This window comes from Atractosteus spatula, chromosome 19 (assembly GCF_055471065.1).
Source record: "Atractosteus spatula isolate fAtrSpa1 chromosome 19, fAtrSpa1.hap1, whole genome shotgun sequence".
Taxonomy (NCBI): Eukaryota; Metazoa; Chordata; class Actinopteri; order Semionotiformes; family Lepisosteidae; genus Atractosteus; species Atractosteus spatula.
The window spans coordinates 5,905,415-5,917,913 of NC_142724.1; the positions used below are offsets into that span (position 1 = coordinate 5,905,415).

General features: G+C 37.8%; 1 protein-coding gene and 1 long non-coding RNA gene across 7 annotated transcripts; both read left to right on the forward strand.

The window, feature by feature from the left end:
• The first annotated feature begins 256 nt into the window (after window positions 1–256).
• On the forward strand, window positions 257–5,195 carry LOC148817949 (uncharacterized). The gene is made up of 5 exons (XR_016094488.1): window positions 257–607; window positions 1,091–1,228; window positions 1,670–1,738; window positions 3,330–3,470; window positions 3,947–5,195. It is a non-coding gene; the product is annotated as an uncharacterized LOC148817949 (long non-coding RNA).
• A 901-nt stretch (window positions 5,196–6,096) lies between these two features.
• Window positions 6,097–9,911, forward strand: aar2 (AAR2 splicing factor). Of its 6 annotated transcripts, XR_016094493.1 has the most exons (5): window positions 6,106–6,171; window positions 6,804–7,568; window positions 7,853–8,082; window positions 8,609–8,834; window positions 9,006–9,911. XR_016094493.1 is itself a non-coding variant. In XM_088937590.1 (4 exons), exons 2-4 carry the CDS (start codon window positions 6,806–6,808, stop codon window positions 8,774–8,776), a joined length of 1,161 nt encoding a protein of 386 aa, XP_088793716.1. In that variant the 5' UTR covers window positions 6,097–6,171; window positions 6,801–6,805; the 3' UTR covers window positions 8,777–9,911. The 6 variants fall into 6 exon arrangements, 5 of the variants coding, with proteins under 5 accessions (XP_088793716.1, XP_088793717.1, XP_088793718.1 ...); XM_088937590.1 differs by having other exon boundaries at window positions 6,097–6,171; window positions 6,801–7,568; window positions 8,609–9,911; XM_088937591.1 differs by having other exon boundaries at window positions 8,609–9,911.
• The last annotated feature ends 2,588 nt before the right edge of the window (window positions 9,912–12,499 follow it).

Consider the following 12,499-nt stretch of genomic DNA (forward strand, 5'->3'; position numbering starts at 1 on the left):
TTAAATGTGTGAAAACTTGAACTGAACCAGCAGTTTTACCCATATCAAAAATGTGGATACACGAAAAGCGATCAGCTGGTCTCTTCTCCATTGTGACAAATAAGGGGCAGTTTAACAAGGTATAGTTACAGCCATGGTACTTGCTATCTCGTTACTCTACAAACAATCTTTTAATGTTAACACGATTTTTTTTTCTTGTTTAACGAAACCGAAAGCATGGTGATTGATCGCGGAAGTTTTCAAGACTTGATCAGACTAGATTTACGTGAAAAGAGAAGCCCACCACCAACAGTAAATGACGGGGTACGAAATTTGAGCTTAGGGGTTGAATTCAGTTGCATACCATGGCACAAAGTCCACTTCATTGCATGTCCGGCCAGAGACACGCCGACTTTAATTTTAAAGAATTTAAGTAAGAATAAACTCAGTGATATTTCCCAGCGTCGCCCAAAACAGCATTTCGGTGACCATCGAGGAATAAAGGGAGTGCATGTCTGAAACGCGGTAGATGCAATCGCAGTTTGACCATGAGAAACTTCTGTTGCTGTGGTTGCCTGACAAATGGGTTTCGAAAATCTGAGGATCATCCAGTAGACAATGATAAATGGTAGGTAAGAGATCGCTCTTGACAACGCTTCTTTATCGAACTGCGCATATCTGTGTCGTGTGTGTGAGTGATTAGGGTCTAATGCGGTCAGTGACACGAACTCGGTAAACGGATATAGATAAACGGGTTTAAAGGTGTTCACATTAGTCACGGGTTTGTAATATTGCATTCTGGAACCCAGTGAATGAGTTCCAGTTCAAAAGTACAATAATTCCCACAAATGCTTTTTGAAGTAAGTTTTCCCTGTTTAAGGTTTCATAGTTTAGTAATCGACTTCACTACTGGATAGCTCTTTGCCAATATATATGCTTAATGAATATATATACGTAATATGAATATTTCCAAGCACACTGTCGAAGACAGCTGTTCATTAAGCCAGACGTTCACAAGCTCGGACAAAACGCTTCTTTACGGCTGTAAGAAGTTTCAATAGTAATAAGAGAAGAGACAGTTGAGTTTGTTAATCATATTTCTCTTTTTTAGTGTGTCTCCAGGACTCTGATTTGTATTTTAGTGGTAACGGTATTGTTTTCGGACATCTCAAACAGTAGACAGAGGTGCAACTATCAAGAGATCCTCATCGCTTACAAAGAACTAATCCTCACAGAACTGCAAAGCCTGGTATGTACTTGTTATTTCGTGAACTGTAATGAAACAGGAACGATTCCAAAATTAGGAGCTCAAAAAATCAAAAAAGCTTTTGTGTAGTGTACACCTACAAGGTTTAATGGTTAAAATAATTTTATAGAATATACTGTAGGTACACGTCATTTTGGACAAAAGTCCCTCTTCAGCTGATGATACTATTTAATCTCATCTTTATATATGTTTGAGTGTGTGTTGGATTTATACTGTATGTGGTATGTTGTCTGTGCATTCATGATGTTATTTGCCTGACTTTTACGGGAGTGATTTTAAAATACTAAAAGGCAATAAGCCTTTCTCATTGCGAAACATTGTCAGAGTCAGTGAGTTACTGCCCTCTTGTGGTTTGGGAGATCTTGTAGCGATTCAACCTAAATTAATTGCTGATGTGGACTGATCAATATCCTTCTTTTTTAGAACCTCACAGGTCCTTATGACACATCAAGAGAAAATAAAGATTTAAGAGACCATTGCCCCTCTGGAAAGGTATGATTTAGAGTTTAGCCATTTTAGTTCCACTAATGTGACTTGTGTGTACTTTACCTGATGTGTGTATGTCCTGTACTGTATACATGTATACCATATATGTCTGGTATTCTGGTATAGTAAGTAAAACTCCAAGGATCTTTAAATGTATATATACACTAGACCTAATCTAAATCACCTTCGGTCATGCTGAGAGCATGATTGATGGTGATTACTCTGACAAGGCGCAGTTGTATGTTTTGCCTTTCTTGCATGACCTTAAATCAAGTATTTGTGAATGGAGATTTGTAAAGATTCATAGTACACTACTGCTATAACTCAAATTAAATTCCAAATTCTGATAAACTGACATTTGTAGGAAGTTACATGACTTACGCTAACTGTATTGTTATCTTAGAAAAACAATTAACAAATCTATGTAATTAAAATGTAAACAAAAGAATACATATTCCCAATGAAGTATTAATGTCAAATCTAGACTGTTCTATTGTGTATATGCAGTACCTAGTACTCTATTAAAGTTTATTAATGCATATAGTTTTAGTTACAGTATGTAATATTCTCGTATATTCTTTAGAACAGGAGGAAAACAAAGAATACAGAAAACAAAAATCTCAGAATTCCCAAGGGAGGCTGTATATCTTAAAATACATGAGTGAACATAATTATTTCTGTAGGGCACCGGTTTCTATCCATAGAGAATAAGAACAATAGAAGACAGTATTCTGAGCAATATAACTCAGTTTTTAATTCCTTTTCCAAGATGTCACATCCTAGTCCTGTTTTGCACGCGCCATGACAAGTGGAACAGTGTTCTATGAAACCACATTAAGCCCGTTGTTGAACAATAGTCAGGAAAAGTCAGTAAGTTTTCATTTCTAAGCATTTTATCACATAAAATGCATTGATTCTGTAACAGAAACCTTCATTCAGATCAGGAGGCAGGTCAGACAGAAAACAGTTCAATACCATTCTCCCTTACAAGAGAGGTATTCAGCACCAAGGACAGCACGCGTCAGTTTTTTTTTTTTCGTGTTTCAGTGCCATTGGGGTCAAGGGAATTGTGAAAGGTGTTGGTCTTATGTCAGTCAAACCACTAGGAGTTCTCGAAAAAAAAAACTTCTAGTCCATCAAGTTACTCATTGAGCTAAGCATGGGGATTTATGATAGTCAGAGGAGAAATTATAAGAGAAAACGGGGAGAACAATTTCATGATTTTCAAGCAGTAAGTTGTATACTGCCACCCCACAATCAGTTTTTTCATGGTTTGGCAACAGCGCATGATGATACAGCAGAGTATAATTTGTGCTGGAACTGAGTACTTTTCATTTGAAGATTGATGATTGGGCTGTAAATCATTTGTAAATATGATAGTTTATAGGTCACGAAAAACATTAAAAGTGAAGTTAATTTTTTTTTCATTTTACTTTTGGACACTTAGGAGGAAGCACGTCTTGGAATAGGATGCAAAGTCTGAATTATCTCCTAATAGCCTTTATCTAGCTTAATATCTGAATTCAACTCACTGCTCTGCCAGTGCTTTGTTTCAAACACCTCTTTTTCATTTCATATTTTATTTTGATTATTTTAGGTACATCACATCCTGCAGTCTATCTACAATATGACACAGTTTTTTAAATGTCAAGTCAAAGGTAAAGGATCAAAGAACCTAAGTAATCCTGTGAAAAGAATGGAAATGGTTATTAAACAAAACTGCAATTATGCTGACCTGGTAAGTATCTGTGATATAACGCCATGTGTCATTTTAGAAGAGGGCTTCTCAAATCTAAGTTTATGAGAGCTTAAGTCCAGCAGATATTATAAGTTTATTATAATCATCAACAGACTTCAGGAAAAGAATTTAAGTAACTCACTTAAGGCTTATTATTATTGATTAAGGAATCAATTTTGACATTTTAACCCTCATGTACAGTAGGTTCTGAAACTGCTGGTGATTTCAGAAGGAACAAAAGCCTGTGATAATGAATTTCTGCTCAAGGATTTGAAGATAGAAGTGATTCTAGGAATTGTGGTGAAAAAGAGAGAACAATATTCTTCTTTTCCCCAACATCATTGTTCGCTGTGCTTCCACAGTTTTGAATAGCGCTGTACACAACACAAATTCTCACCTGGCGATGCTTGAAAAGAAATGATTTTTTTCTCCAAGAGGTTAACAAGGAATATATGCTTTGGTATTTTGTTTTTCAGATAAGAAGATCAGAAGGTGACCCAGTATGCACAAATAATAAAGGTTTAGGAGGGAAAAGAAGAAAAAAAAGGAAAAAGAAGATTATCGAGGCCTTAATATTGTGTTGGAAGAAGTTACAAATCATGTATTCTCCAAAACCAAAAAGAAAGACATAAACTAGGAGGAATACACACTAAAGGAAAGAACTGTTAAGGGATTTGTAAATAATCAATAAAGATTTTAGCAGTTACAGTCAAAAACTGTACAAAATATAAGCTTTTGCCACACCTAATGTGAGAGCTTTTATAAATACTTTAAGAAGAAATATTTGGAAAGACACTTACATATTCATATAAATGTCCCATAGTTAGATGTATTAAATGCATAGTTTTTCATTTAATCATTTACAAATTAAAATATAAAAGACTTTTCAACTTCTGTTTTATTTTTTTGCTTAGTAGGTTGTACTATTTATTAACATGTACCCCTTTAACCTAAACCTATGCTAGTTATAAGAACAGGAATATTATTTTTTTATTTATGTTTGTAATTATATGTTTTCCAAGAGATAGATTTTCTTTGTTTCTAATTGATTTTGTTCAGCATCACAATATTCTAATTAATACTGAGATGTGCCTGTGTAACAATATCAGCATGGTGTCATAAATGATGCTATAAAATAGCATATCTTGTTATTAATATGGTCTAAGAAGATCTTTTTAAGCTATAATGCATATATTATTGTATACATTTGATAATGCTGCTTAATCTGTATGGCTAACGTAAAGTTATATTGTTAACATGTACTGTATTTACATACTATATTGCCTGTATAGCTGATCCTTTGTACTGTATTTACATACTATATTGCCTGTATGTTCTATTGTGGGTATTGATTTTGTCTCCAAGATCCATCCAAAAATATATTAGCTGAAGAAAATGTTTATATGACTTTGGGTTGTTATGAGTCAAGTTAGCCAATTAACAAAATGACCTTCAAGATGTTGACGTTCAGTTGGTATCCAAGATGGTGCCGTTCCCATGGTGACGTCACGCGTGCAGCTCTTTCTTCAGTACTTTGAGGTCAATGAAGGGAAAAGATGTGAGCTCTCCATTTGGTGCTTTTATTGGAATGTAATGCTGTCATATGCCTGAGAGACAGAAGCTTGATTTAAATGGATATTGTAAAAGATTGTATAACCTTTATAACATAGTTTGTGACTAAGGTGCAAATAGAGTGAGGTCAATAAAAGAAAACAGAAAATGCATGTTGGTGTATATTTGGATGTTTCTGTGTTCAAAACTTCAATGATGGCCATCTTTCATCTGTTTCATGACGTGCACAAGACTGCAGTTTATAGATCGGTTTAAATAAACCATGTCTTTTCTTACTATTACTTATTGTTATTACATTTACTGTATATGAAGTATTTTAATCCTACTTTATTTGATTAGCTTTGTGATTTTATTTCATGTCTTGTAATACACTGTGGATTTAGATTCAAAACGCCTCAATTCACTGCATATTATTTCAAGGTAGTTAATATTACATGCTAAAATAAAGAATAGAACAACAATTGAATTCAGCTTGGCCCTATAGGTGTGGCACACCTTGCTCTTACACAGGACAGATGTTAGTCATTTTGAATTATAGCACAGTGGACTAAATCTAGTCCTGGCTGGCCAGTCTGAACATAGGTTTTATATGTCTAATTAGAGAGCCGGAATTCGAAGAGCAGGGAGAAGTTTGTAAATTGGTCCAATTTAACAAATAACTCCTCAAGAGTTGTGGAATGTTTTTTTTTTATCTTTGTCCCTGCATTGAGGCATCTACTATTGCCCTAAGTTCTTTTGTTTTCGTGTTTTTTTTGAGAATAATATTACTATTATTTTAAAGACTAAAATACATATTTATTTATTTTTAATATCAGATTGTTTAAATATCGTAATTGTACTTTATTATATACTTATGAATTTTTTTAAAGATTTCTATAGGGAAGTTTTTCCAATGGTGCCAGTCCTGCTCCATAATGAGACCAATACCTATTTAGGATTAATTTTCTATGGAAATTCTTAAAATGTTTATATTGTATAATCGGAACCTTTTTTCTAATTGGTTTTTGGTTCCTTAACAAAAAGGACCGGAAGTGAGCTCTCGGGTACACATCACGTTGCTACGCGTTTACGTTCAGGAACGTGGAGTTTTGTCTGATATGCTGCACAGCTACGCTCCGTGATCGTCCAGGTGACTTCATTATTTGAATATGATTTTTTAAGCCATTGACGAAATATATATTAGGCCCTCAAAGGTAACGTTTTGCTGGCCAGACAATTACGGTACAGTGCCAAGAAATCGTATCGTTGAAGTCGCAGTTAATTAGATAGATTTTTTTAAAACGAAACATTTCAACACAGTTTTTTTTTCGTAATTTATACTTGCATCTTTGTGCTAAAGGAATTATACGACTATGGAAAAAATATTTGTTTTTCTAAGTGGGGGTTAGTGATTGTGCCTGATAGTATTGATCATTCTTAGCACTTTTGAATGTAAAATACCGGGTAAACTGATCTTGACATTTCATTCTCGCGCTGACTGGAGCCACAAGAACGACTTAATTTAAAAGTGAATTATCGTCATTTTTATTGTAGATAAGTTGACTATTTTAGGTGCGAATTGTAGTTGCAGAAGCCTTGTCGAGTATTATGGAGGAGCCATAACTAGGTCCTTACCAACGAATGCAAATTATCACATCTTTCGTTTCAGAAATGTCACAGTGCTTTGCTTTATTAAAACCTTAGCTCCTAGGTTATTTTATTTGATGTCTTGCTGTGGTCCATGTAAGTGTTGAATTGTCAGTTTTCTGCTCTTTCTAGTAGATATGGCCGGCATGGACATGGATCCTGAACTGGCCTGCAGTCTGTTTGAGGAGGGGGCCACGCTGGTTTTGTTGGGGGTGCCCGAGGGGTCGGAGCTGGGGATCGATTACAAGACCTGGCAGGTGGGTCCCCGGTTCCGAGGGGTCAAGATGATCCCACCGGGCCTGCACTTCCTGCACTACAGCGCTTCCAACAGGCCGGAGCAAGGAGGGGAGACTGGGCCTCGGACTGGGGTCTTCCTCTCCCTCAAAGCCCGGGACGTCCTGCTGGCTCACTGGGACAGCCAGCAAGAGGACCTGGACTTCTCCGCCTCCCAGAACGAGGAGGAAGTGGCCCGCGTGCGGGCCGGGCTGCGCGATCTGGACCGCTTTCTGGGACCGTACCCCTACGACATGCTCCGGAAGTGGGTCTCCCTGACAGACCGCGTCACCCAGGAGGTTGCGCAACGCCTGCAGCCCCTGAATGGCAAGATCTGTGCCTTCAGCGATGTGGTACCGGAACTGTCCTTGCCTCACACGGAAGATCGGGTCCAGCAGAACCTCCCACGGTACGATATCCAGTGCCAGAGCATGCAGGAGGGTTTGGACAGGCTGCCTAAGATGAAACTGAGAGCCGGCACAGAGCTGCGGTTCTCAGAGATCCCCAAACAGACCTACCCTGAGGGGGCCACACCTGCCCAAATCACCCAGTACAGTATGGACCTCAGTTATGCCCTCAACAGCTTACTAGAACGCTACTACAAAGACGAGCCACTGCAAGTGCTGGGTGAGTTCTGGGCTGAAAAAACACACTCTGACACAATTCAAAGCCTTTACAGTTCCTTGCATTGATTAATGCTATAAAATGCCAGCCTTTTTTATTTTCTGAACACATACAGTAAATCAGGAGATGACTACTAGCCTGTGTAGTTGCATGCCATTCATGTCAGTGTAATTCTAACAAACCTCATTTTTCAGGATTCCAATAAGCTTTTGCTTTTGATGCAATTTGTAAGTAAATTACCTTTCCTCTCCTCCTTCTCTCTTTTTTTTTGTTGTTTTGCTGTTCAGGGGAGTTGCAGTTTGCATTTGTGTGTTTCCTGATTGGGAATGTGTATGAGAGCTTTGAGCACTGGAAATGTCTTCTGAACCTGCTGTGCCGCTCTGAGGAGGCTATACTCAACCACCGGAACCTGTACCTCCACCTCATCCCTGTTCTCTACCACCAGCTGGGAGAGATTCCCCCCGATTTCTTTGTAGACATCGTATCCAAAGACAACTTTCTCACTTCCACCTTGCAGGTAGGTTGTTCGGTTCTCTTCACAAAGCTGGTCTTGCTGCCTCAGTGCTGTGCAGCTCAGGAAGTCTCCGAATCCAGAATATGAATAGTTAAAGAAGGGTTAAAGTCCTGCATGATCTAGCGTTTCATTTAAGCCATAATCGGGGCCTTTATAGATTTTCATTATTTAAGCTGTTTGTCATCCCAGGCTTTACCATGGTAAATTGCCTTCTCTTCCGAGATTTTTTTTTTTCTGTGGAAAATTGAGATTGTGTTTGATCTACCAGTTTATTTGGGGACTCACAGTATCTGAGAGTTATACATAAAAGAGTAGCCAGAGAACAGTACAGGAAGTAGCTTAGTCAGAAGTTTTTCATAAAAAAAAATCCTTTTCTTCTTTTCCTCGTTTATTTGCTGTACACCGGCCAGGAGAATATGAGGGTGGTTATAACACCAGCCAGGAGAATATGAGGGTGGTTATAAACGAGAGGAGGTCATGTGGCCCATCTGCACATTCTGCACTGATCTCTGATTTTACTCTTGCCCAGGAATTCTTTTTGTTCACAAGTGGGCCTGGTGTGGACAGTGGTCTTCGGAAACGGGCTGAAAAGTTCAAAGTCTACCTGACCAAGAAGTTCCGGTGGGATTTTGAGATAGACCCCGACGACTGTGCCCCGGTGGTTGTAGAGCTGCCAGAAGGAGTGGCTCAAGAATAAGACTACCCTGTCTGGGACAGCCCAACAAGAGAGTCGAGCCAGGACGTTGGGCATATCGGTGAGTTATGGATTCCTGACGGGACTGGATTTTTTTTTTTTGATTGATCAACTGTGCTTGTAACAGAGACCTGTAGTGGAAGAGAAGTCTGGTTTCCAAAAAGAAAAGTGTGGGCTTGTTGGGAATTTTTTAGATGTTTTTTTTAATAACTTTTTGCTCTGTGGCACACAGATGACAGCACTCTGAGCAGATCTCTGAAGAAAACCATCTGTATCACTTCTTGACAAGGAGACAGGTTTTTTATTTCCTGATTGGATTTTGGAAGCTGTTTGGTGCTCTTTTTTGTTTCACATATGTGACTACAAAACGTAAAGACTTCTCATGATTTTGAAGTTTCTGCAACTACTGTAGTATTTGGGGGTGTGAATGCAATTAAAAATTGAATGAAAGTCTGAAGACTTTACATTGACATGGTCTCTAGAAAATACAGATCACAGGAAGACATTAAACTCATCTTTTGATACTGGAAAATATCTCTCTTTTGTTCAGTTTAATAAGTTTATTTTCTCTACTTCATGAGCGATACAGTTGTAGGTAGATTTCAGATTACTGCTTATTGTAATATTGGTTTAATTATAAAATGATGTAAACAGCCATATACCCTAAAGAAGAATAAGATTAATATGATCTAACATTTTAATCTAGTTTTTACTTTTCCAATGGTAGTCCCAACTAACAGCAAGCAGTTCCAAAGCATTTAACCCCTTTTCCTTCTCACATTATATTTTGCATCAGAAGGATTGTAACTGTTGTCTCAATGATTTGTGCTCAACACAAAAAAATGATTTCTGCTTATATCTGAGAATCAGGACATGAGAATGTGGAGAAAATGTCTGCTTGAGCAAACCATACGTTTGCATGGAGTGCTGTTCAAGGAATAATGTCATGCTACTTCTGTAGGTTTTATCTACAGTACAACCTGTCATACACCTTACAAAGCCATGCACTTGCCCAGTACCTCTTACACAACTTGCATGAAATGAAAAGAAAGAAATTCTATTGTTTGCCCCCTATTGTTTCAGATTGTAAAGACATGATCAGAAATGTTCCCTTTAATAAAATATTTTATCATCTTAATGGATTTTTTGATTGGTTACTTCTGTCTCACTTATTCAAGTTTCATTTTCCTGTCTTGGTCATCAGGTTACACTTCATTATGCTTTGTAGCTTTGTTTTCCCTCACTATACTTAAGGATACAGTGTGTCTTTCACAGTAGAGCTTAATTACACTTTCAAATCAAGTAACTAATGTCTATTCAAGAGCTGAGGTACTGGTTGAACAATTCATTTGTGTCTAAGTCCTTTGTAATACAATTAATGGACCTTAGATTAAGAATAACGTGATTGGAATAGAATAACTTGATTGCATGTGTTCTTAAAATTACGACTACAGCCCAGGGGGTTTATCGAAAAGAGTAGGGGTGTAACCCCGGCATCCTGGCCATCTTGACCCTCCTGCATTTTTACAGCGTTTCCAGTCCGGTATTGTGAGCTATTGTCGTTTTAAAATCCTCCACTAGATGGCGACCTTAAATCAGCATTGCTGTTGTTACTGAAACGTTGTTCGTGACACGAATAAACAATAAAACCAAAAAGGCTCATATGAAAACAGTGAATTACAATTTTTTAATTAAAATGCACATCCTACAGAAAATTAGATGTTAACCTAAGTAGTGCCTAAATAAAAACCAAAAAAGTACAGTTTGGGTTTATAAGGGCATAGTTTGCAATCTGATATAACATTTCATTTACTAAGGGAATATATGGTGTTAAAATAAGAGACATGACAATTTATTTTCTGTAGTTACTCTGTTTTTTTAGCGTTTTTGTACTTTAAGTCCTTACATTGCTTTGGAATGATTTATTGTACTTGTCAGTGATTTATAATACGTTCTCAATGGCCTGGCCTGACATTAAGACTTTACAATGGCACTTGAAACCAAGGTTTTCAAGTCACTTGTTGGAGAGTGAAGACGCCCTGCTGTTTTATTCTTAGAAAGTGAAAAGTCAGTTCTACTGAACTTCCCTTTTAGAAAGCTGAAATAAAACAGGACATTTTTCTGAGGTGCAGTGGTATTCCTTTTGCAGGAACAGACCTGATGCTTGTCTAGCAAGTTAATAACGTCACAGACATTCCTCTCTGGAAAATAGATCTTGGTTTAATGACATGATTGGATAACCTAATTTCTCCAGCTGCATTCTTTTAGTCTCTCAAAAATATTTCATTTAAACTTACCGAGAAGTGAGACATGCTTACCAAAATGTGCCATAAAAAAATCATGTCTTATTTCTAAAATGAGGAAAAAATATTTATGACTGCACCCTTTTCAATTTCAAATTTCAGCTTTTACAAGACTTTTTCCTGTCCGACATTGTAATTAGTGCACACTCTGCGGAATACCATGCTTTTTAATGTGAAAGTTGCCAGTAAGTCATTTAATGGTAATTGGCATGCAAGGTGTGTATGAATCTTTCACTATAGATTTAATTGATTAATTGCTTGGAGTGGAGTCAGAGATCCTAATAAAGTCTGGACCCTGCAGGAGTCTTGCATTGATGCCCAGGGCTTTAACTTCCTCTCAATGGACTCTTTGGTCTTAAAATAAACACTTGGATGTCAGCTGCAAGGTTTAAGCTATTGGTATGAAAACGCAGGAAGAAAAGTGAGCTGATAGAACCCCTTGTTGATGTTTTTTTTTGCCCATTTCCCTTTTTTATTTCTGGTTTTAGCTTGTTTTTCTATTTTTAAAAATAATTAAAAATAAACTCTCATTTGTAAAATAAGCTACCTCTTATCTTTGTGCCACCCTTTCTTGTTTGGATGCCCAGTTGTTACTGAATTTCCCCTGCTGCTGTGTATCTTGTACTGGGACAGTGACAGTGAATGACCAAGCATGCTCTCCTGCAGACAGAGTCCCACAGTAAGCCTCACTGACAACACTGTTGAGCTGGGCACAGATCTGCTCTTCGTGGCAAGCCAAGGTACCCTGGACAATTCAATCCCACCTTGTGCTGGTGGTGCTTGCTCAGTGGTGTGCTGCCGCCGGAAGAGTCCCAGTTTTGACTGGCTGGTGACATAGCCCCCATCACAAAGTGGCGATGCCTGCACTGTAGTGCCCAAGCTGTACTTGGAACAGGCCTGTTTACAAGCTGAGCCACTGAGGAGTTCAGAATGAGGTAAATAGAAATTTATTTTGCTTTGTAGTACTGGTATAGGTTGAACAGATCTGCTATGTTTTTGGCTATTATGGAGTCAAAGTGCAACCTTCCGTTTAAGCCCTGGGTACTTTGAAAGCAGGGTACTTTATGTGTGAATAAGCTTTTGCTGCCTCCTGCTGCTTCCAATTAGTGCCATAAACGAGCAGAACGGTGACCAGGTTTGTACACTGCATGATCTGAAACTTGTACACTTGATCGGCTGAGGAGATTTGTCAGTTCTGTAAACATTTTAAAATCTCCCAGGCTTGCAAAGCACTGTCATTAAAATCCCAGCATTCATAAGACATAAGCTGAAATTGCCTTTCTAATGTGTTCAAAAAAGTGGACAAAATAAGGCCCTTGTGTGGCCTTCAAGTGCTCTGAAAGGTAATGCCATTTGAGCCCATGAGGTTACGATAACTTTGGATGGAATAACAGGCTAATTACTTCCATGTTTTTTTTTTACA

Excerpts from the sequence above, each read along its gene's own strand:
- aar2 (XM_088937590.1), top strand. The coding sequence starts at position 6,806 with ATGGCCGGCATGGACATGGATCCTGAACTGGCCTGCAGTCTGTTTGAG. Across the intron at positions 7,569-7,852 it reads CGAGCCACTGCAAGTGCTGG|GGGAGTTGCAGTTTGCATTT; the intron begins GTGAGTTCTGGG and ends TTTGCTGTTCAG. Across the intron at positions 8,083-8,608 it reads TTCTCACTTCCACCTTGCAG|GAATTCTTTTTGTTCACAAG; the intron begins GTAGGTTGTTCG and ends ACTCTTGCCCAG.